This window comes from Phacochoerus africanus, chromosome 6, assembly GCF_016906955.1.
Source record: "Phacochoerus africanus isolate WHEZ1 chromosome 6, ROS_Pafr_v1, whole genome shotgun sequence".
In the NCBI taxonomy this organism is placed as follows: domain Eukaryota; kingdom Metazoa; phylum Chordata; class Mammalia; order Artiodactyla; family Suidae; genus Phacochoerus; species Phacochoerus africanus.
The window spans coordinates 125,255,800-125,281,301 of record NC_062549.1 but is presented as its reverse complement, the minus strand read 5'-3'; the positions used below and the strand labels follow the sequence as shown (position 1 = coordinate 125,281,301).

Here is a 25,502-nt window from a genome sequence, read left to right as displayed (position 1 = left end):
CACCTTCCTAGCATGTCAGTGTTCACCAACCCAGTAGCTCCCTGAATCTCATTGTTCCAGAGTTTTTATAACTCAGTCTACAGCCTACTTGCCCTTCCTAAAGGTTGGGGGTGGTAGTGGGCTGAAAGTTCCCACTCTCTAATCACGTTGTTCTTTCTGGTGACCAGCCCCCATCATGATGCTATTTAGGGGCCCTACCCTGAGTCACCACATTAGCATAAACTCAGGTGTGGTTGAAAATGGCTAGTTATGAATATCAAAAGACACTCCTTGTAATTTAGGAAATTTCGTGAGTTTTAGGAGCACTGTGCCAGGAACAAGGGAAAAAACCCAAATATATGTATCTTTTTTGTACCGCCCTGACATAAGTTCAGGAGGCTATGTGAGAACATAAATGTGAGTTGAGATGGGTAATCACCTATCAAGTTACTTTGATGGTCTTTCGAAATTTCTAGATTTTCCCCTTTGTGTCAAAGATTATACTGTGATCTTTGAATTATCAAAATGAAGACTGTGTCTGCTGAATATCTCCCATTAATTTATGTGCTCTAAATCTTCTATAGGAATATGTAGAAATAGTATCTTCCTCCTTCACCTGCTTTATACCCATTGGAGTTTTAAGTTTTTCCTTGAAAAATCTTTATTAGGTAGTCTTCAATTCATTAATTTATTCAACAAACATTTATTGAGGATCTATGGGTCAGGACTATTCTGAGTCTAAGGGGTACTTTAAGACTAAAGTGGACTTCCAGCCCTTTTGGAACTTAGCTTCTGTTTAGAGACGGTAAGGTGAGGGTGGAGATAGACAATAAATGTAATAAAGAAGTTAGAAGGTGACATGTTATGGTAAAATAGGACAGAGAAGAGGGGATGGGGAGTGCTAGTGATTGTGGGACTTCAAGGTGTCTTCAAGGAGATAGAGCGCAAAGCCTCTGGCCAAGACGAAAATGACCAGACCCTCATCACTGCCCCGCCCTTTCAGTGTAATGCCCCTCCCCCACCTTGAGCAACCTGCCCCCTAATAGGAAAGGTATGTGGCCCACTCCTCACCCTGCCCCTATAGGGGCCTCACATGCCCCCAACCAACGAGCAAGTGTATCGTAAGACCCCTCTTTAGGTGTGCTGCAAGACTTCTCCTCTCTCTGGCCCGTCAAAACTGACGGGACCATGCACTCAGGGTCGGCCCTCCCTGATTATCAGGAAGTCATCTCTCTGTGCTAGTGATAGAATGTGTTCCAGAATGATAGAATTGCAGTTTCCCTTGGTCCCCACCCTGCCACAGCCAAGCATGGTAGCAGCAGGCATTTTACAAATTTACTGAAGTGGAAGTACCTTTTCAGAGAGAGAGAGCGCACACGTGCATGCACAGGGTAAGAAGAGGGCCCGCCTTGCTTTACCATCATTTTTATATCCCCACGCCACAGACCTGAGTGGAGACCTGATTTCTCCTGCCCCAGCCCCTGTGCTGTGCATAAGGGCTGAGTGTTGTTTGATCTCTGTATGGGGCATATTTGATCTTCTGATTGGTTTTGGACAAGGTACCTTATTTGCATGGGGAACAGGTTCTAGAGTGGTGAGGTGAGGAATGGGTGCCAACCCCTTCCCAAGCCCAGGCTGCTCAAGGTAGGGGAAGAGCCATGACAATGAGACATGGCCAGGCTCGAAGGGGACTTGAAGCCTGTAACATTAGCAGCGTCTCTTTTCTCAATAAACTTTTCTTTCTTTTCACCCACTATGAATCTGGAAAATTCTTTTTCCAACCTGTGAGTGTGGACCACGTCAGTGATGGGAATCGCAATTCTAGACGGGTGGTCATTGTCAGCCTCCTTCAAAAGGTGATGTTTACGCAAAGATTTGAATGTAGTAAGGAAGCGAGCCACGTGGATACCTGGACACGAGTGTTCAAGGCAGAAGAAACAGCAGTGCGAATATCCTAACATGGGAGATAACTTGCCATCTGGAGGAATGAGAGGGACAGTTCAGTGTAGAAATAGCGAAGGAGGAGACAGTGAGGTTAGAGAGGTAGTGAGGAGCCGGATGTGGGGCTTGGTCAGTCATTGGAAGACTGGCTTTTACTCCCAGAGAAATGGAGAGAACCATATTGTTTTGAACTGGGACGGGCTATGGTCTGAATTCTGCTTTAAAAAACATACCTCTGAATGAACTGTTAAAAGTAGGCTGTGGGAGGTTTAAGAGGTGGAGACCTGTTGGGAAGTTACTGCGGAAATCCAGATGAGAGATGCTGGGGGTTGGGTGAGGGTGGCAGCAGTGGGGGGTTCTGAGTAGTGGTTGGATTCTGGATTTCTCTTGATAGTAGAGGCGAGACTGGCATTCTGGGTTATAAATATATAAATTTGTACATATACAGTATGGTAGTTCTCTTTTATATATTATATATTTATAGTTTTATATTTCACTTCCCATTGCCCAAATTGTGACTCTTTTAAAGTAGATCGTTCTTAAAGTGTTTATTTTCTATACCTCTCTATATTTGTGTTTAGTACTAAACTCATATGTAGTAAATACTCTATAAATCCCATTGATTTTTAGCTGAGTTTCTGTTGGTTTGCAGATCATCCTAGCCATAAACTCATGAATGGGAATAGGAAGAAATTAGGTAGTGAAAAAGAATATCAAAGTTGGAAAATTTTCTAGCTTTGTCGACGTTCATGAAGTGGCTTGAATTTTAGTGTATAATTTTGTGATATTGCCTGTATTTAAATGCGTATATATATATTTAAAGTTATATCTATACTTAAATAGAAGTTAGAAATATATATTTCACAGCAGGAAGTATAGATGATTTTAAAGTTTAATTTTATTTTATTTGAATTTGCCCCTTAAATATTCCAGCCACTGTTACTCTCTTTCAGTAGCTAATTGAGATAACTGTGTGGAAAAACATTTTGCTGGCATTAGAATTCAGAAAATTTGGAATATATGTAATATTATAATAAATTTTTTAGTCTTGTTTTTCTCTTTTAAAGATATTTATGACTTGGAGCCTGCATCTGAATTGGGAGAAGATTTCCTGAAACTTTACCAGAAACGGTGTTGCCCAGATATTGATATTTATGTTGACGGAAAGCGTTTTTAAAGCTCACAGGTATGTGATTAATCTGGTGTCTTGTTGTGACAGTGAAGGGTAAAGGGTGGCTGTCTTTTTCCAGCACAGTGATTTTCAAGCTCTGATTCATGTAGGCCACAAGGGTTCCAGGGCGAGGCCTCAGGAGGTCTCTGATGGCAGAGGCGTTTGGGCATCAGACAGGGATTTCCGCCTGCAGCCTCACTTATGCACAGGTGACCCTGCCCGGACAGGTGCCCATGTTCAGCAGGAGCTGATCTGTGCTGCGCGTTGCGCATGAACCTGAGATTTCATTAGAAGAAAATAGACTCTTGCCTAAAATAGCTTTGAAAGCCACTGTCACAAAAAATGTAATTAAGCGCAGTTTTTAATTTCACAGGCATTGTGTTATTGAAAATGATTATTTCTACATGAATGACGTGTATTTTCTCTGAATGCGTTTTGGCTCCAAGTCTTTGATTCAAAATAGATGAGTCTCATGAATAGCATTGATTAGGAGGTTTAATATTTCAATGTACTTTTTAAAAACCATTATTCTGCTGCAGAATTGGGTCGCTTAGACATTCCAGGCTTTGAGAGCTTAAATTAAAGCCTTCTGCCTGTTTTGGTCAGGCTCTTTTTTGCAAGTAACTGAGATCTGCTTTAAAAACATTTAATAAGAAATACAGATTTTCTGTTGGAATTGAAAGGGGAGAGGTACAGCTGGGCCTCACAATAGGCTAGATCTGGAAGGAGGAAACTGGAGCCCAGAGAGTTCTCCCCGCGTGCGTCTTTGTGTTTCGAATAGAATGTTCAGTTATTCTGGTGCTGCTGGAGAGGAGGAACCAGACTGCAGTGTCCACAGTCAGTCTGTGGGTTCAGGGGGGCACAGCCCTTAGTGAAATCAGCAGTGGGTTTAGATTACAGAAATCCGCCAAACCAAATAAAGTGATGTTTGTGCTCTCAGAAGTCATACTGGTTTTGCCAGCTAATTGATCGTCGTACATTTGTAAACTCCAGTAGGATTGCCAGTTCTATAGACTGCCGTTCAGAATTCAAACTTTTCTAAATATGTGCATGTACACATTTTCCTATTTTTATGAAATCTGCATTGTGAATAGTAAAAGAGAGTGTAATACAGATTGAGGAATATATTTTCCAAATCATGAGTATGTATTTACTGATACCATGAGTATATATTCAGGAATATAGGTATCACCAAAGGCTGTGTGTGCGCACACATGCACGGGTGTGCCTTTCTTTCTTTTTGGTTAAAAAATAAAACACAATTTTATTTTTTAAATTACTTTACTTTGATTTTATTTTCTTGAAACCATATGAGCATCCTACCAAAGTTCTACCTAACGGAGCCTAAGGGTATTGTCATACGGGGAAAGCAGGACTCTGTGACCATTTGCAATATGTCCTCACACAGTGTCTGCATTTGGCTTCTCCCTGTGTGCTGCCTGACGGTGGGCTTTTTTGGAGCTGTATCCTGAATATTAGGTTTGTATTTTAGGACAGCTCTTGCTTGCATTTCTGGCTTAGTTTGTCCACCCAGCCATAACCATTAAATTTATACTCACTAGAAAGGCCATTTCCTGAGACTCTGTTTCTGGAAGATCTGGCTTAAGTTTACCTTGTTGTTAGTACCCTTATGTGAGTTAAAATGGCAAACCAAGGTCACCCTCCTGGTCCAGACTTAAACCGCTCTCTGCTTAGTCGCTATTAATTTTATTCATCAGGTCAGAGAATGTTATGTCAGTAGCTCAGAAAGCAGAGGCATAAGTCATTTTATTGTGCTTCACAGATAGCGTGTTTTTGACAAATTCCAGGTTCGGGGCGACTCTGCATCGAGGAGGTTTATCAGCACTGCTTTTTCAACAGCATTGGCTCACTTCCTGTCTCTTTGTCACGTTCTAGTAATTGCTGCAGTATTTCAGACTTTTTCATTCTTACATTTGTTGGGGTGTCTGTGGTCCGTGATCTTTGGTGTTACTGCTTCGACTGGCTGAAGGCTCAGATGATGGTTGGCATTTTTTAGCAATAAAGTCTTTTTAAATTAAGGCATATGCATAATGCTGTTGCACACTGGGCTATAGTATAGTGTGAACGTGACTTTTATATGCGCTGGGAAACCAAAAAAATTCACGGGACTCGTTTACTGTGGTAGTCTGGAACCAGAGCCCACGATGTCTCCGAGGCAGGTCTGTCTGTACTCATGCGATGTAATCTGAAGCCCAGCATCAGAACTTTCTGCACTACTTCTTGCTCTAGATGACCAGTGCCAGCACGTAGTCCAGTGGTGTGGCTAAGGTCCGTTTGTAAAATGGCTGCTTGGATTTTTAATTGTATATACCATGTATTTAATGAGCAATGCAAATACAGAGACCAGGATTTATGGTCCGAATTATGTTCAGTTTAGGTCTCAAATTTTAGAACAGTTTGTCAGTTTAAAGTACAAATTGATGTGATAAAGAGGTATTTTCCTTCCCTCTCTCTCTCTCTCTCTCTCTCTCTCTCTCTCTCTCTCTCTCTCTCTCTCTCTCTCTCTCTCTTTCTTTCATCCATTTACTGTCTTCCTCTCATGGTCAAGCTCTTTCCTCAAAAATATCCCTGGTCGGAGTTCCCGTCATGGCGCAATGGATAACGAATCCGACTAAGAACCATGAGGTTGCGGGTTCCATCCCTGGCCTTGCTCAGTGGGTTAGCATAATGATCTGGTGTTGCCGTGAGCTGTGGTGTGGGTTGCAGACGCGGCTCAGATCCCGCATTGCTGTGGCTCTGGCATAGGCTGGTGGCTACAGCTCCACCATAGCTAGCCTGGGAACCTCCATATGTCGCGGGGAGGGGCCCAAGAAATAGCAAAAAGACAAAAAAAAAAAAAAATCCCTGGTCTTCCAAGATTATGTCTTCCGTGGCTAGTTACTCTGTCCAGCCTTACCTTGACCCCTGGCCCAATACCTGGAACCCTTTATATTCTGCAAGACAGTCTGATGCCAATCATTGCTTGAGGTGGCACGACTAAGCCAGAGACGTCGTCTATAATGGAATAGTTTGGAGGATGTGGGCTCGGTGTGTAACCTGTCTGCCTGGGTTTGAATTCCAGCTCCACCAACGTTAGCTCTGGGAACTCGGGAAGTCATCTAACCATTCTGTGCTCCTGCATCCTCAGCGAGGATGGAGATGATCATAGCAGCCATCTGATAGGGTGATTATGAGGATGCAGTTACACAGCAGCCATCTGATAGGGTGATTATGAGGATGCAGTTACATAGCAGCCATCTGATAGGGTGATTATGAGGATGCAGTTACACAGCAGCCATCTGATAGGGTGATTATGAGGATGCAGTTACACAGCAGTCATCTGATAGGGTGATTATGAGGATGCAGTTACACAGCAGCCATCTGATAGGGTGATTATGAGGATGCAGTTACACAGCAGCCATCTGATAGGGTGGTTATGAGGATGCAGTTACTTGCCGTATTTAAAGCACTTTGACCGTGCCCGGCACACAGGAAGTACCATCCCAGTGTTTGCCGTCATCATCCAGGTGACGGGCCTCTGAGGCGAGCTTTTGTGTGGCTGGCGGCCACCGCCTGCATGCCCGTTCCTTATATGGGACAAGTCGAGAAACGTGATTTGAATCCGTTGCATTTCTCTCCGATCCAAGGAGGCGTGGGATAGTAGTGGGCCTCCAGGGAAAGTCACGTTTACAGCACTGGTGTGCCTCTGCCCAGGCCTTTCACTCACCAAAGCATAACTTCATTGTTCCTACATCTTTGTTTTGCTTATCTCCAGTATTTCTGCTCAAAGGAGAAACAAGTTCATTTTACGTGGGGGGAGAGAGGTTATAATCAAAGGAGCCATTAGAGCTCGTGGATCCCGTCGGAGAGTTAGTTGCGGCCTCTCTGAGTGTGGCTTCCTGGGGTTCTCCAGCGCCGGGGCCCCTGCTCTCGTGGACTCTGTGACGGTCCTGCCTCACCTGCTCTCAGTCACCAGGTGAATACTGTCAGTGCGTGGGGCCGTCCTGTCAGCTTCAGCCTGCCTCTGTGTGTATTACCTAATCTAGGAAGAAGCATGTGGGTGTCTCTTCGGCCTCCTCTTGTAGCGGATGTTGGCAGTATGGCCCAGAGTCGGCCAGTGGCTTCTTTTTGTATAAAACAACAGAAAACAAAGAGAATATGCAACAGGGGCCCGAAAAGCCTCGTGTTTACAACCCGGCCCTTTACAGAAAACGTTTGCTGTCCCCATCTCACTAGGACTGCCAGGAAGCTTTAATGACATAATGATAGTAAAATTCCAAATTACCATGCAATAAAGTGGGTTACTAACATCTTAATTATGATTACTTTATTAGTGATAAATGGTCTTCCCTGTCCACTTGAAAGGTTTAAAGTAAAAATTAGATGTGCGGTAAATATAGAGAAAAGGGGTGAGATCTGGGGGGCCTTGCAGGAGGTTGCGATGGGGCCCGAAAGCCCGCTGGGTGTCTGGAAGGGAACAAACCACCCAGAGTAGAAGCTCCTTAAGCGAACTTGACTAAACCTGCTCTTCAGAGGTTTTCTGTAGATCGTGCTGACATTTGAGGCAGAACTCTCAAGGCTGGGAGGCCATTCTCTAGTGAACCTACCACGTTGCCATTCCTAAAATCGAGTTTGTCTCCTAAGAGTCACTTGGGTTTATTCCCAAACCTGTTTGATGCCTTTGAATTTATTCCTTTGACGGCTTGTCTTAATGACGCATCGTATAAACCTGTGATACACGAAGTGTGAGAAGAATTGCTGTTCCAGCGAAGACCAAAGTGAATGCTTTGGAAAGACTGACAAGGGAGAGTCTCTTTCACAACTGCTATCGAATTCAGTATGGATGAAATAATATAAAAGTTTGAGGGGAAGTTATAAAAATCTTAAATGATTCTGTACTTCAGATTGCTTCATAAAAGTTTTAAATTTCTTCACTTTAGAGAAGTTTGAACTGGAAATCATGGACAGTGTTTATGGGTATAGTTTTTGCAAGAAATATGAGGCTCCAATCAGCGAACCCACATTAAAAAAATTAAGATTGGCCTTATGGTCAAAGATTTGTGAATGAATGCATATTTATTTTATTTTAATGGCTGTACCCGTGGTATATGGAAGTTCTCAGGCCAGGGGCTGAATCAGAGCTGTAGCTATAGCATATGCCACAGCCACGGCAACACCAAATCCAAGCCGCATCTGCACCCTGCTCTGTAGCTTGCGGCAATGCCAGATCCTTAATCCACTGTGCCACCAGAAGACTCATATAACTCACTTTTTAACTTAGGAAAGGCTAGTCTTATTAAAGCTGTAGTCAGTGTATGTTAAAAGGGATGCTTCGAGTTCCCATTGTGGCTCAGTGGAAATGAATCTGACTAGGAACCATGAGGTTGCGGGTTCAATCCCTGGCCTCACTCAGTGGGTTAAGGATCCAGCATTACTGTGAGCTGTGGTGTAGGCCACAGATGCAACTCAGATCTAGCATTCCTGTGGCTGTAGTATAGGCCAGTGGCTATAGCTCCTATTTCTGCCCCGACCCTGGGAACCTCCATATCCCCTGGGTGCAGCCCTAAAAAAAAGACCCCAAAAGGGGGGGGGTGTACCTTTTTTCAAGTTAGGTTTTCTAAAACATTTCCAAAGAAATGGAATGGTTAATAGTGACAGCTCCAAAAAGTTTGTATTCACTGCTCTGGGTCTAACCCTTATTCATTTATGTGGAACTAAAGGGAAAAAAAGAATTCTTGGAGCAAGAGTACTTGAAAAAATAGACTGAGTGAAAAATTCTTTATTTAGAGTTCCTCTGAGTAATCCAGGCCATCATTCTGCCTGGAGTAGTGAATCTAGTTCAGTTAACCTCAGGAAGCGGTGGCCGGCAGTGAACGCGAGAGCAAGACCAAGGGAGAAACTAGGGCATCTCTGCAGAGCCAGAAGCAGCCTCGTCAGTTGAGGTTAAATTCAGTCAAAAGGAGAAGAGAGTTTTCGGCATGTTAGAAAATGAAAAATCCAGCAAAGGTTTTTAAAACACCATGCGATGTGCAGCATCATTTTTTAAATTGAGGCTCTTCCCTGCATTAAATAGGAATGTTTTCTAAGTTTCTGTCTTAAGGGCAGGATAGCTGTTCGAGCCATAGATACTTTTAGTCATATTTAGGTGGAAATGATAGCACACTGCGTTCGGTTCAAGCCTTCCATACCCTTGACTGATTTTTCGATCTGCTTTTGTTCTGGTAATTCCTGAGAAGAATGTTCAGGTCTCCAAGTATAATCGTAAACTTGTCTGTTTCTCCTTTCAGTTCTATCAATTTTTGCTTCATATGTTTTGAAGATTTATTATTTGGTACACACACGTTTAGGAGTGCTATTTCTTGATGAATTGACCCCCTTCTCATTGTGAAATATTATTTTCCCCAAGCAGTATTCCTTGTTGTGAAGTCTTTGGTCTGATGTTAACAGAGCCACTCCAGCTTGCTTGCTTGTTTTTTTTCTTTTTACAGCCACATTTGTGGCATGTGGAAATTCTCAGGTCAGGAGTCAAATTGGAGCTGCAGCTGTGGCCTGCACCGCAGACACGGCAACACCAGATTCGAGGTGCTCCCTGACCCACTGAGCGAGGCCAAGGATTGAATGCACATCCTCACAGAGACCATATCAAGTTTTCAGAAGACTATGTCAGGCTCTTAACCTGCTGAGCCACAATGGGAACTCTTTTGCTTTCTTTTTAATTGAGGTCCAATTGACATATAGCATTATAGCACTTTAGTTTCAGGCGTATAACATAAGGAAATGAGTATCACAATAAGTCTAGTTAGCATCCCAGTCCAGCTTTCTTACGTTAGAGTTTATATGGGCTTTTTCCATCTTTTTGAGACAGGGGAAGGGAGCAGGGCACAAACTTTAAAAGAATGAAATAGCTTTTGAGGATATGACAGAAACTGGTTAGAACCTTCCAGGCGGAAGATGGTGGAAGATCTGACTTCCAGCCTCATTGTACATTCATTGTAATGCATTAGCCAGCCAACGGACACACCTGCAGGTGCCATGACAGTGCCAAGGGCGGCCAGAAAGCCAAAAAGTGGGCAGTGGCCCAATTTTTGGAAATCCCCTCCCCTTCTCCAAAATAGTTAGCATGTTCCTCCCACCTCGTTAACAAATGAAATTCCCCAGCCCATAAAAGCTAACCACCCCCACTGCCCAGCGCTGCTCTCGCCTTTGGAGACAGACCCACATTCTGCCTATGGCTTGTGTATGTCTCTAAATAAACTTGCTTTCTCTTTTTTGTGGCTCAGTCTTCAGTTATTTCCTGCGGGAAGCCAAGGACCCTCACTTGGCAGCTCACCCCGGGAACGCGCTCGCGGCCTCCGGCACGTGCCCATCTCTCACCCCTCACTCCCCTACGCTTTTACCTTTAGCCTCTCTGAGTCTTTATGTTTAAAATGGGTTTAACATTCATTTCCTGAAGACAGCATGTAGTTGTGTCATGCTCTTTTACTCTCTGGTCTCATAATCTCTCCTTTTAATTGGGGAAGTTAGAGTTCTTATGGTGATGTAGTTATTAATGTTATTGGGATTTCAGCCTAGCATTTGCTACTTGTTTTCATTTTTTCTTTGTTCCCTTTTTCCTTTTTTTCTTCTTTATTAAATGATTTTTATTTTTTCCATTATAGCTGGTTCACAGTATTCTGTCAATTTTCTACTGTACAGCAAGGTGACTCAGTCACACAGACATTCTTTTTTCTCACATTATCGTGCTCCATCATAAGTGACTAGATATAGTTCCTGGTGCTGTATATAGCAGGATCTCATTGCTTATCCACTCCAAACTTTTTCTTCGTATCAACCGAGTTAAAATTTTTAAAGTTTCAGTTTATCTCCACTCTTGGCATATTAGCTATCTTGTTTTGTGTCTTTGTGATTGCTCTAGGATTTACAATATGCATTGTTATCTTATTGTCATTTACCTTCAATTAGTGTCACACACCCTCATTCATATGTATTGTTAGTACCTTACCCCTCTTCTGTCCTTTGTGCTCTTGCTATCATACATTTCACTTCTATATATATTCAAAATTATAATTGTAATTATTTTTTAAAACAATTATTTTAAGTAATTTTTGGAGTTCCCATTGTGGCTCAGCCGTTAACAAACCCGACTAGTATCCACGAGGATGCAGGTTTGATCCCTGGCCTCACTCAGTGGATTAAGGCTCCGCCACAGCAGCACCGGATCCGGGCCATGTCTGCGACCTACGCTACAGCTCACGGCAACACTGTATCCTTAACCCACTGAGTGAGGCCAGGGATCAAACCCACATCCTCATGGATCCTAGTTGGGTACAGTAACCACTGAGCCACGATGGGAACTCCGTCTCGGCTTTTGTTTGCCTAGAAGAGTCTTCATTTAGCTTCCATATTTGAAAGATATTTTTGCTGGATACTAAATTATAATTGGGCAATTTTTCATTTCTTTTGGTGCTTTAACAATGTAATTTCATTGTTGTTCTGACTTGCATTTTCTCTGACAAGAAGCCTTTGATCATATGTAGCTTTGCTTGTATTTGATGTGCCTTCTTTCTTTGGCTGCTTTGTAATTTTTTTCTCTGTACTTAGTTTTTCAGCAATTTGATTATGATATACTTTGCTCTTTTGTTTATCCTGATTATGGTTTATTGAGCTTCTTAGTGGGTTTGTTGTTTTTATGAAATTCGGAAATTTTATAGCTATTATTTTTAGAAATTGTCTTGCTCTCCTCTTCTTTCTGTTCCATAACTCCTTTCTGACTCCAATTATGTTGTTAGCCCAATAGCTTGCTTAAGCTATTTTTTTTTTTTTTTTGGTCTTTTTGCTATTTCTTGGGCCGCTCCTACAACATGTGGAGGTTCCCAGGCTAGGGGTCTAATCGGAGCTGTAGCCGCTGGCCTACACCAGAGCCACAGCAACTCGGGATCCGAGCTGCGTCTGCAACCTACACCACAGCTCACGACAACGCCGGATGTCAACCCACTGAGGATCGAACCCACAACCTCATGGTTCCTAGTCAGATTCGTTAACCACTGCGCCATGACGGGAACTCCTTAAGCTATTTTTTTTCCTAATTTATTTTTTTCCCTTTCTTTTTTTTTTCTTTTTCTTTTAGGGTCGCATTGCAGCTTATGGAACTTTCCAGGCTAGGGGTTGAATCGGAGCTGCAGCTGCTGGCCTATGCCACAGCAATACCAGATCCTTAACCTACTGAACAAGGCCAGGGCTCAAACCTGCGTCTTCAGGCATACTAGTCAGGTTCATTACCACTGAGCCATGACAGGAACTCCCTCCCTCTGTCTTATGTGGATAATTTGTGTTGCTATGTCCACAGGTACACTGACCTTTTCTTTTTTGATAACTAATCTTTTAAGTCCATTCATAATTGTTTTCCATTTCAGATAGTGTGTATTTCATCTCTAGAAGTTCAGTCTGAGTTTTTTTAAAATCTTCATCTCTCTTTCGTTATGTTCCTTATTAAAAAAATCCTTGAACATATCTATGATAGCTTTTTAAAATGCTGTGTCAGCTAACTCCATCATTTCTTTCATTTCTGGGTCTATTTCTATTGACTAATTTTTCTCCTGGTTATAGTTCATGTTTTGCTACTTCACATACCTGGTAATTTTTTTATTAGATGCTGGACTTTATGAATCTTATGCTATTGAGTATTTGAGTGTTGTTGTCTCTCTTTAAAAACTGTTGAAGTTTGGAGTTCCCTAGTGGATCATCAGGTTAAGGATCTGGCATTGTCACTGCCGTGGTTGTGGCATGGGTTTGATCCCTGGCCTGGGAACTTCACATGCTGTGGGTCTGGCCAAAAAAAAAAAAAAAGTGTTGATGTTTGTTTTAGTAGGTGATTAAGTTACTGTGGATCATCTTTATCTTTTTATATTTGTTTTTAGCCAACTTAGGGTGGCTCTAGAGTAGCCTTTACTCGGAAGGGTGTACAGTTCTTCCACTGAGGTGTGACTTTCTGGGATTTGGAGTCAGTATTCAGGTCCTGGCTGGCAGGACCTTGAATGTCTGGCAGCCCAGAATGAACAGGCTTATAAGCTCCCTGGCCTTTATTCTTTGCGAGGCTTTATGGAATTTCACCCTATGTCTGCTCAGATTATATGCAGACAAAGGCTCAGGGGGTTCCCTCCTCTAATTTTTGGAGCTCCTTTTCTTCGTAACTTCCTCTTCTGTTGTACTATGCCCCATGCAGTCCAGTTGACTCATTTTCCTGTGCTCCCACATTTGACTTCTTAACTCAGCAAGATAGCAGGCTCTGCTGGTGTTTGTCTCCCTGTGACATGATCTTCTTGTTTCCTGGAAGAAGTATTTTGACTGTAGGGCTTACCTGATTTGTTTTCTTTCCCTTAGGGGTCAGAGTCCCATACTGCCTTTTTTTCAGCGTCATATTTCATTCACTTTTCTACTTGTTCATGGAGGTTAGGCCAGTCCCATAACCGTTATCTGTCATGGGTCAGAGCAGAATCCCTCATTTTTTTCAGAATTTATTTTATTTTTTTCAAACAGTTTTTAAATTTACAGAAGAATCACATTTACAGAGAATTCTCATGTGTCCCCACAGTCACGTCCCCTGTTATCAACATCTTATGTGTACGTCTTAGTATTGTACATTTGTTACAATTAAAGACCCGATATTGGAGTTCCGTTTGTTGTGCAGCAGAAAGCAAATCCGACTAGGAACCATGAGGTTGCGGGTTTGATCCCTGGCCTTACTCGGTTCAGGATCCGGCGTTGCCGTGAGCTGTGGTGTAGATTGCAGATGTGGCTTGGATCTGGCATTGCTGTGGCTCAGGCTTAGGCCTGAAGCTACAGCTCCGATTCGACCCCTAGCCTGGGAACCTTCATAGGTGGCGGGTGCAGCCCTAAAAGGACAAAACAAAAACAAAACAAACAAAAAAACAAAGACCCAATATTAAGACATTGTTATTAACTAAAGACCATATTCCTTAGTTTTTTGCCTAATGTCCTTTTTCTTTTCATTCTTTCTTTTTTGTGTCTTTTTTTTTCTTTTTTGTCTTTTTGGGGCCGCACCTGCAGCATATGGAAGCTCCCAGGCTAGGGTCCGATAGCAATGTTGAGCATTATTTCACATGCCTCTTGGTCATCTGTAAGCCTTTGCAGAAACATCCAAGTCTTCTGCCCATTTATCCATTGAGTTGTTTGTTTTCTTGTTACTGAGCTTATGATCTGTTTGTATATTTGGAAATTAAGCTCTTGCTGGTTGCATTCTTTGCAAATATTTTCTCCCAGTCATAGGTTTTGTTTTCATCTTGTTGATGGTTTCCTTTGCTGTGCAAAAGTGTGATTAGGTCCCATTTGTTTACTTTTGCTTTTATTTCTGTTGCCTTGGGAGCCTGACTGACCTAAGAAAACCGTCTGTACAGTTTATGGTAGAGAAAGTCTTCCTTTGTTCTTTTCTAGGCGTTTGATGGTGTCGTGTCCTATGTTTAAGTCTTTAAGCCATTTGGGTTTGCTTTTTGTGTATGATGTGAAGGGGTGTTCTGATTTCATTGATTTGCGTGGACCGTCCAGCTTGTCCAGCACCACTTGCGGAAGAGAGTGTCTTCTCTCCAGTGTTTATTCTTGCCTCCTTTGTTATAGAACAATTGACCGTAGGTATGTGGCTTTGTTTCCAGGCTCTCTGTTCCGTTCCACTGATCTGTACATCTGCTCGTGTGCCAATGCAACACCGTTTTGATTACTGTAGTTTTCTATTATTGTCTGAAATCTGGACGGGTTATGCCTCCAGCTTTGTTCTTTTTCCTTAGGGTTTCTTTAGAAATTATGGGTCTCTGTGGTTCCACATAAATTTTAGGATTACTTGTTCTAGCTCTGTGAAAAATGACATGGGTAATTTGATAGAGATTGCATTAATCTGCATATTGCTTTGGATATTATGGCCATTTTAATGTTATTCTTCCAATCCAAAAGCATAGATATATTTCCATGTCCTTTAATTTCTTATTAAATGTTTTATAGTGTATGTAAGGTCATTCCTTAGGTATTTATTTTTTTCGGTTAGGTGTATTCTTAGGTTTTTTGGAGTTTTTTGATGGGATTTTTTTTTTTCTTTTTTGGTTTTTTTTTTTTTTGGCTGCAGTGTACAGCAGCTTGATGTGTGTTCTCAGTTCCCAGACCAGGGATTGAACCCGGGCTGCAGCAATGAAATCACTGAATTCTAACCAGTAGGCCACCAGGGAACTCCTTTAATGGTTTTGTTGTTGTTGTTGTTGTTGTTGTCTTTTTTTTTTTTTTTTTTCATTTTTAGGGCCGAACCCCTGGCATATGAAGGTTCCCAGGCTAGGGGTCCAATCAGAGCTATAGCCGCCGGCCTACGCCAGAGCCACAGCAATGTGGGATCCGAGCCACATCAGCAACCTACACCACAGCTCACGGCAACACCAGATTCTTAACCCACTGAGTGAGGCCAGGGATCAAACCTGCGTCCTCATGGATTCTAGTCAGGTTTGTTAGCCGAGCCACCACAACAGGAACTCCCTTAATGTGGTTTTTAACAGGGTTTTTTTTTTTTTTTTCACTCTTTCTTTTTTTTTTTTTTGTCTTTTTAGGGCTGCACCTGCAGCATATGAAGGTTCCCAGGCTAGGGGTCTAATCAGAGCTATAGCTTCTGGCCCTACGCCACAACCACAGCAACACGGGATCCGAGCTGTGTCTGCCACCTACACCACAGCTCACTGCAATGCTGGATCCTTTAACCCACTGAGTGAGGCACGTATTGACCCCACAACCTCATGGTTACCAGTCGGGTTCATTAACCACTGAGCCATGACGGGAACTCCACCTTTCTCTTTTTGATATTTCATTGTTAGTACAAGAAATGCCGCAAACTTCTGTGTATTAATCTTGTTTCCTGCTACCTTGCTGAATTGATTTAGCGATTCTTATAGTTTTTGATTGGAGTCTTTGGGTTTTTCTATAAAGAGTATCATGTCATCTGTGTATCATGACAGTTTTACCTCTTCCCTTCCAATTTGGATAATGTTGAACCATTCTTGTGACCTGGAATTAATCTAAATCGATCAAGGTGTTTGATCCTTTTTTTCTTTTAAATACATTTTTGGGAGTATAGTTGACTTACAATGTTGTGGTGGTTTCAGGTATTCTATATCTATATCTACCTCCTTTCTTTTTCAAATTCTTTTCCCATGTAGGCTATTACAGAGTACTGAGTAGATTTCCCTGTGCTATACAGTAGGTCCTTGATACTTAGCACTTTTGTGTCTAGTCGTATGTATATGCCAATCTCAGACTCCCAATTTATCCATTCCACCATCATTTCCCCTTTGGTAACCATAAGTTTGGTTTTAAAATCTTGGAGTCTGTTTCTATTTTGTGAGTAAGTTCTTTTGTATCATTTTTTTTTAGATTCTACATATTGGTGACCTCATATGATATGTGTTCTTTCTCTGTCTGACTTTACTTAATATGATAGTCCCTAGGTCCATCCATGTTGCTGCAAATGGCAATATTTCATTCTCTTTTATGGCCGAGTAATATTCCATTGTATACATGTACCACGTCTTCTTTATCCATTCCTGTCAATGGACATTTAGATTGCTTCTGTGTCTTGGCTATTATAAACAGTGCTGCAGTGAACATTGGGGTGCATGTATCTATGTGCAAGAGTAGGATTGCTGGATTGTATGATTGTTCTTTTTTTATTACTCAATGAATTTATTACATTTATAGTTGTACAATGATATAGCATTTCCATTCCAAACTCCAGCATCCCGCACCCCCCAACTCTCGTTTGGAAACCATATTTCAAAGTCTGTGAGTCAGCATCTGTTCTGCAAAGAAGTTCATTGCGTCCTTTTTTCAGATTCCACATGTAAGTGATAGGATTTGATGTCCGTGTCTCACTGTCTGACTGACTTCACTTAGCACGATAATTTCTAGGTCCATCACGTTGCTGCAAATGCCGTTATTTCGTTCCTTTGTAATGGCTGAGTAATATTCCATTGCGTATATGTACCACATCTTCTTGATCCACTCCTCTGTCAACGGACATTTAGGTTGTGTCCATGTCTTGGCTATTGCAAATAGTGCTGCAATGAACATCAGAGTACATGTGTCTTTTCGAGTCATGGTTTCCTCTGGATAGATGCCCAGGAGTGGGATTGCTGGGTCAAATGGTAACTCTATTTTTAGTTTTCTGAGGAATCTCCATAGTGTTTTTCACAAGATTCTTCTTTGATTTATGTCGAAGAGTGTTCTGCCTATATTTTCCACTAGAGTTTTATAGTATCCAACCTTATATTTTGGTCTTTAAGCCATTTCGAGTTAATTTTTGTGCATGGGGTAAGAGAATGTTCTAATTTCATTCTTTTACATGTTGCTGTCCAGTTTTCTCAGCACTACTTGTTGAAGAGGCTGTCTTTTTCTATATTGTACATTCTCACCTTTTTTAATGTGTTGTTCTTTTATTTTGTTAATGTGCTAAATCGTATTGCTTGATTTTGAGATTTTAAAGCAATCTTGCATTCCTGGAATAATTTCTTGTGATGTTTTATTTGTGTTGTGATGTTTTATTTATTCTGTTCATTTCTGGATTCAGTTTGTTAACATTTTAAGGTTTTTTTCATTCATTCATGAGATAGATTGGCCTAAATTAAAAAATAATATTCCTGTCAGGCTTAGGTCTCAAAGTTTTGTTGACATCATTAAATGAGTTAGGAGGTAGCTTTGCTTCGCTTTTCCTATCTTATTCTTTTTTTAACATATTTGAGTAAGACTGAATTTGTATTTTTAAAAAATATTTATTTGAATTCACTGAGGAAATCATCTTGACTTGTTATTTTCTTTATTGTTTAATTTTCACCCTTTTTTAAAAGTTAAATTTATTGAATTAAAATTCACGTGCAATCAAATGCACACAATTGAAAGTCCGATTTGATGAGTTTTGACTAAAGTATAAACCTGCGTAACTCCCACCGTAATCAAGGTAGAGAATTTCTATCAGCTGAAGAAGTCCCTCTGCCCGTTTGCCATGAGTACCTTCCCTCTCCCCAACCCCAGGCAGAAACCGAGTTTGCTTATTTGCCATCTGCTTTCTTTGGTGACTTTTCACCTTTTTGGCTCATTTTTAAATTGGGTTGTTTGTTTTCTTACTGCTGTGTTTTCCAAGTTATAGTTTACTTGTCATAGAATTTCATGTAAATGAACTCAGACATATTTTTGAGCTTCTTTTACTCAGCATGTTTTTGAGCTTCATCCTTGGTTATTAGGTGTATGAGTATTTTTTTAATTACTCAATGGAGTTTCGTTTCGTTTCGTTTCGTTTAGTTTTTGCCTTTTCTAGGGCCGCTCCTGAGGCATATGGAGGTTCCCATGCCAGGGGTCTAATCGGAGCTGTAGCCGCCAGCCTGCACCACAGCCACAGCAACTCGGGATCTGAGCTGTGTCTGTGACCTACACCATAGCTCGCGGCAACGCCAGATCCTCAACACACTAAGCAAGGCCAAGGATCGAACCCACAACCTCATGGTTCCTAGTTGGATTCATTAACCACTCAGCCGTGACGGGAACTCCTACTCAGTGAATTTCATTGCATTTATAATTGTACAGTGATCGTCAACCCGATTTTTATAGCATTTCCATCTCAAACCCCCGGTGCATCCCCCCCACCCTCCAACCTGTCTCATTTGGAAACCATACGTTTTTCAAAGTCTGTGAGTCAGTGTCTGTTCTGCAGAGAAGTTCATTGTGTCCTTTTTTTAGCTTCCACATGTCAGTGATAGCATATGATGTTGGTACCATTCAGTTTTATTGCTGAGTAATATTGCGTTGTATGGGTACACCGTGATTTATTTAGTCACTCTCCTCTTGGACATACTGGTTGTTTATAGTGTTTAGCTGTTATTAATAAAGCTAGTATTAACATTTGCATGCAAGTATTTGTGTGAATATGTATTTTCATTTCTGTTGGGTAAATATGCAAGAGTGGAATTGCCAGGTCATGTGGTTAGTGTATGTTACCCTTTTTTTTTTTTTTTTTTTTTTGGCCATGCCCACAATATGTGGAGGTTCCCAGGCCTGGTATGAAACCCGAACCACAGCAGTGATAATGCTGGGTCCTTTTTTTTTTTTTTTGTCTCTTTAGGGCCAGCAGCATATGGAAATTCTCAGGTTAGGGGTCAAATCAGAGCTGCAGCTGCAGACCTACACCACAGCCACAGCAACACTGGATCTGAGCCACATCTGCCACATACACCACAGCTCACGGGAATGCCAGATTTTTAACTGACTGAGCAAGGCCAGGGATCAAACCTGCATCCTCATGAATATTAGCTTCTTAACTGGCTGAGTCACAATAGGAATTCCCAATGCAGGATCCTTAACCACGGAGCCACCAGAAAATTCCTAAAGCATTGTTTTTAAAGCATAACTGATTTACAGTGTTGTGCCTATTTCTGCTGTACAGCAAAGTGACCCAGTCATACACGTAGACATACGTTTTCTCATGTTGTCTTCTGTCATGTTCTAGCCCAAGAGATTGGATATAGCTAAAGCCCTCTTAAAGAGGGTGATTTTGTTTTACATTTTACTACACAGAAGCTATTGAGAGACAGACATGTACTTTTTTTCCTTTTAAAATGAATATGTGCTGTTCTGACCATAGCTTTTCTCAATTCTGATCTAATGCTTGAAACTTAATGTCATGTTACTCCTTTTTTTCCCCATCCCTGGGGCATGCGTAAATTCCCAGGTCAGGGATTAAACCTAAACCGTAGCCGTGACAACACCAAATCCCTAACTTCTAGGCCCCCAGGGAACTCCTGATGTGATGTTATTCTTTATAACTAGCTATAAATACTAGTTTTATGGTAAACCTTTTTATGTCAATTGGCTTTTACCTTATACTTTTTTGCATGTGCTCATTTCTAGTTGGGTTGCGTATGTTCTTATACAGAGTTGTGGTAGTTCTTACATATTATGGATTAAAGTTATTTGGCATGTGTATGTTTTGCAAATATTTCCTCCTAACATTTTGTTCATCTTTCCATTTTCTTAAAAATGACTTTAAAAGGATTGAAGTTTTAAATTTGTTAAAATTCCATAAAAAGAAAAAAAAATGGAGTTCCCATTATGGCGCAGCAGGTGAAGAACCTGACATAGTGTCCAGGAGGATGGGAGTTTGATCCTTGGCTTCAATCAGTGGGTTAAGGATCCAGCATTGCCGCAGGCTGCAGTGTAAGGTCACAGATTTGTCCAGGATCTGGCACTACTGTGACTGTGGCGTAGGCCTGCAGCTGCAGCTCCAATTCAGCCCCTAGCCCAGGAACTTACACATGCTGCAGGTGTGGCCATAAAAAGAAAGAAAAATTTTTTGTTAAAATTTAAATGTTTGTGTTTTTTAAAAACTGGTTCATGCTTTTTGCGTCCCAAGAAATCTTTGCCTACTCTAGGTTACAAAGATTTTCACCTGTTTTTCTAGAGATTTTATAGTATTAGATTTAGTCAATTTTGAGTTGATTTTTTTTTCTTTTTGTCTTTTTATCTAGGGCCACACCTAGAGCATAGGGAGGTTCCCAGGCTAGGGGTCTAATAGGAGCTGTAGCCGCCGGCCTACGCCAGAGCCACAGCAACGTGGGATCGGAGCTGTGTCTGCGACCTACACCACAGCTCACGGCAATGCTGGATCCTTAACCCACTGAGTGAGGCCAGGGATTGAACCCGCAACCTCCTGGTTCCTAGTCAGGTTCGTTAACCACTGCGCCACGATGGGAACTCCACTTTTGAGTTGATTTTTATGTATGGTGTGAGGTTGACTGTCGAGGTTCATATTTCCCGCCAGACCCCCAGTTTTAGCACCTTTAGTTGGTACGACTGTCTTTTCCCTGTATGCCGATGTTACCTTAACACCTTTGTTGAGAAGCAGTTGGCCATATATGTGTGGTTTTGTTTTTGGACTCTCAGTTCCATTCCGGTGATCTTTCTATCCTTGCATCAATACCACATTGTCTTGATTATTATAGCTTTATAGTAAGTCTTGAATTCATGTCTTCCAACTTGTTTTTCTTCTGTTTGATGGCTATTTGTCTATTGTGGGTCCTTTGCATTTCCATATACATTTTAAAATCAACTTATTGACACTAAAAAAGCCGAGCAAGATGGTGTTGAATCTAGAAATTAACGCAGGCAGAATAGATACGTTAACAGTTTTGGAACTTCACATCCCTGAGTACAGTTCGGCTGTCTCTCTTAGGTCTTTATAAATTATCTCAGCGATGTCTTATGGCTTTTAATTGTGCTTTTTTGTTACATTTGTTCCTGCATATTTGACCTTTTTTGGTAATAGTGCAAATGAGATTCTTTCCCTTCCTTTTCTAGATATTCGTTATTGTGTTTGATTACCTCTGGACGTTTCGTTGGAAATTTATAGGAATGATTTGATGCTCCGGGCGGTATAATTTTACTGAAGACAGGGTGTCCTCTTGCTTCTGGCCAGCATTTAGGCTAGTGCAGATCACTTTAATTCAGTCAGGGATGGAGCTAATTCAGAGACGGACTTCAGTTCTAACTAGGGCTTATCTGGTTCCTAGTCATTCTTCTCCAGTGGTACAGCCCTTCAGAGTCCGACTGAAATCCTGGGGCACCCACCAAATCCTCCCCTCTTGGCTGGACCCCGCATTCTAATTCGTGTGCCTCCAAGCCTGTGAAGATTGCCAGAAGCTATGCTCCATTTCTTAGCCTCTAAACCATGGGTTTTGCTTTCAGACCTGGCAGTTGCCTCGGTGGAAAAGTTAGCTCATGTACTTGGATCACTTTGTTTGTCTTACCTCTTACAGTTTGTCTCAAAAGCCACCACGATGGTAGCTTTCTGATGCCTTCAAATCATGCTTTCTTCCTTTTAATGTGTGTGTGTGTGTGTGTGTGTGTGTGTGTAATATTTCCAAGCGATTTTCAGCAGGAGGGTTGGTCTGAGAAAACCTAGGAAACTATTACCAGAAGGGTCTTTTTCTTCTTCCTCTCCGCCTCCACTCTGGTACCCTAACCTTGCTAGAATAGTCACATTTTTCTCTCTATCTCGTTTGCTGTTATATTCCTGAGAAGAGTGCCTAGCACAGAATAGAAGTCAGTAGATATTTGTCGAAAGAAAGAGTGGATGAATATGGGTTTTCTGCCGTGACACAGTGGCTTAAGAATCTGACTGCAGCGGCTTAGGTTGCTGTGGAAGCCCAGGTTCAATCCCTGGCCCAGCACCGCAGCTGTGGCGTGGGTCACACTTGCAGCTTGGATTCAGCAGCTGACCCAGGAACCCCCATATGCTTCGAGTGTGGCCATAAAATTAAAAAAAAAAAAAGATGAAGTAACATTCTCTCTGAAAAGATAGAATGACATTCAGAAATAAGTATCTTTCCTGTCATTTTCTCAAACTTCAGAGAGAGCTGTTGTTGAGCTTGGTTAGGGCAAGTTCCGAACTGGAACTCAGGACCTTTAGAGTCTAGTTTCTTACTGATACTTCCTCAAGACATCAAGTAACATCTTTTGGTCTTTATTTCTCTATTTGTTTTTTTTTTTTTTTTTGTCTTTTTGCCATTTTTCTTGGGCCGCTCCTGCGGCATATGGAGGTTCCCAGGCTAGGGGTCAAATTGGAGCTGTAGCCACCAGCCTACGCCAGAGCCACAGCAACGCTGGATCCGAGCCGCGCCTGCGACCTACGCCACAGCTCACGGCAACGCCGGATCCTTAACCCACTGAGCAAGGCCAGGGATGGAACCCGCAACCTCATGGTTCCTAGTCGGGTTCGTTAACCACTGCGCCATGTCGGGAACTCCCCTATTTCTCTATTTGTAAATGATTTACCTCTCTGCTACTCATGGAAATTGTTATTAAAATTTAAGCGCTTTCAAGAGAAAAAAATTTAAAAGATGGAAAGGACATTGGAATTAATGTTTTAATCCAGCAATCAAAATACTTAGTTATAAATATAGGCTTAACAGTTTGTATCATAATAATATACCAGGAATACAAACAAGCGAGCTCGTTACCATGTTTTAAGAGTAACGATGAAGAGTCTCCCATTGTGCATAAACGTTTGCCTGTGTTCTTCCCCTTTTCCCTCCAGAGCCATTTTAAGTGCCAGATCTAGTTATTTTGCTGCCATGCTGAGTGGCTGTTGGGCCGAAAGCTCCCAGGAGTGCATCACTCTTCAAGGGTAAGCATAATTTTTACAAGGCAAGCTCGCCTGCAAACGATTGCGAGTAACACCTCATACACAGCACTTCTCATGAGTCTGATTTCCCTGTGTGTTCAGTGAAGTGTTTCTCATGTGGTGGAATTCAGCAGGGTACAGACTCGGAAAAGGAGAGTATGTGGGAGCGTGTAGTCATAGAGAGTGTTGGTCTTCTCAGACCGCCTGGATGCTTTAAACAGCAGAACTTCGTTTGCTGACAGCTCTGCAAGATCCAGGTACCAGCAACATGAGTAGTGAGAGCTCTTTCCTTGGCACTGGGTCCTCGGGTTGTGGAGAGGACAGTGCCCTGCGATCGAGCCGTGGTGAATCTTCACACTTGGTGGCAGTTGATGGGAACTGCTGAAACTCTCCCCCAGAGATGAAATGGTGAGCTGGAGTGTTTTCTGGTCCTAGACGGTCCCCGTGAGCAGCTCTAGCGGGCAACGTGGGGGAGGACCTTCTCGTAGGAAGTTGCCTGGGCGTTGAGGGGGCCTCTCAGCCCTGCCTCCTCCTCGCTGCTCCTGTTTCTTCGGGTCGTTCTAGGCTGGAGGCTTGGGTGTGGAATGGCGAGAGGGCTGATTCCTCAACAGTGAGGCACGGAAAGGCCTGATAAGTTCCGACTGGTTTTCGGATGGGCCTATTCTCTTAAGCCTTCTAGGTTACAACGGTCTGGTTCCCCTACTAACTAAAAGCATCCCCAAATGCCTTGCATTTTGTAATTTCTAACTCCATAAAAAATGGAAAACTGAAATATCAGGATATAGAATGTGTTTTTATTCTGTCTTTTCATATTTCATTTATTTAGTAGAAATGAAATGCATATGCAGAGGAATGTAAACCCCTTATCTTTCATTCCAGGATTTTTCGAGAGTTCCATTTTAGTTACAGTACTTACCACAATTTCAGCACACCTCACACTGTGTTTTGCTGCCTATCTCTTAGGTATGGTTTCAGCAACTGCCACCACTAGTGATTTCGGTTATGCATCCATGGAATTATATGGATGCCTTTGTAACAGTGTATTTTTTAAACGGGGGGAGAAAAGACCAGGCTAATGAAATAGTAATAAGGAGAAAATAGTGGAGGATGTAAAATTGCCCATAATCACCAAGTTTTCCCTTGATGTTGCTCCTAAAATAGGCTGCCTCTCTCTTTGTCCCCCACATGCATAACATACATGGAAGGTTTATTTTTCCTCTTCTTTTTTTTTTTTCAGTCTCCCACAATATAGCATCAAAGCATAATGTGAACTGCTTCAGTGTTAAAAAAAGTAACATTTGCATCTGAGTAACGCCGTTGTCTGTCATCTGAGCTCCTCTTTTATTTATTAAATTTTAAAATTCAGATATAATTGACATAGTATTTGTATTAGTGGTAGGCATGTAACGTAAAGATTGGATGTATTACGTACATGTATTGTGCATTGATTACCAAATAAATGAATGGACATTCATCATCACAGTTAAAATTTTTTTTCTTATGACGTGGACTTTCAAGGTCTGTCCTCTTGGCAGCTTTGAGATATGCACTACGGTTTTGCTGACTCTAGCACCGTGTTCTGCATTGCACCCCAGGATTTATCTCACACCCGGAAGCTCGTTCCTTTTGGATACCGTCTCCCATTTTGCCCACCCCTCCTCCCCCTGCTTCTGGCAACCACCAGGTTGCTTCTGGTTGTGGAAGATTTTACACGTCACGCAGCTTATTAATCGGAGGGTAAAAGGAATGTGTAGTTGAAGCAGTTGGTGAAATTTTATCATCACTGTTGAAAAACAACCCGAAAGATGTGTGTATCCTACCAATAATCTCTTCCTTTGTAGTGATTAAAATATCTGCTGAAGCGGAGTTCCCGTCCTGGTGCAACGGAATCGAATCCAACTAGGAACCATGAGGTTGCACGTTTGGTCCCTGGCCTCACTCAGTGGGTTAAGGATCCAGTGTTGCCTTGGGCTGTGGTGTAGGTTGACGACGTGGCTCGGATCTGGTGTTGCTGTGGCTGTGGTGTAGGACGGCAGCGACAGCTCCGATTCCACCCCTAGCCTGGGAACCTCCATGTGCCGCAGTGTAGACGTAAAAGGACAAAGACAAATGTGTATACACATCTGCTGAATATAAGACTAGGGATGGTACTGGCAGAGGTGAGAATTTCTCGAAGTAAGTCAATCCTAGGGATAGTCTCTC

At 42.0% G+C, this 25,502-nt stretch overlaps 1 protein-coding gene across 1 annotated transcript in view; it reads left to right on the top strand.

The window, feature by feature from the left end:
• BTBD8 (BTB domain containing 8) overlaps positions 1-25,502 on the top strand; it is a 91,165-nt gene that overhangs the window by 21,688 nt on the left and 43,975 nt on the right. The window contains 3 exon segments of the mRNA XM_047785317.1: positions 2,988-3,091; positions 3,093-3,106; positions 23,214-23,303. Of these exon segments, the coding sequence (XP_047641273.1) occupies positions 2,988-3,091; positions 3,093-3,106; positions 23,214-23,303 (208 nt within the window).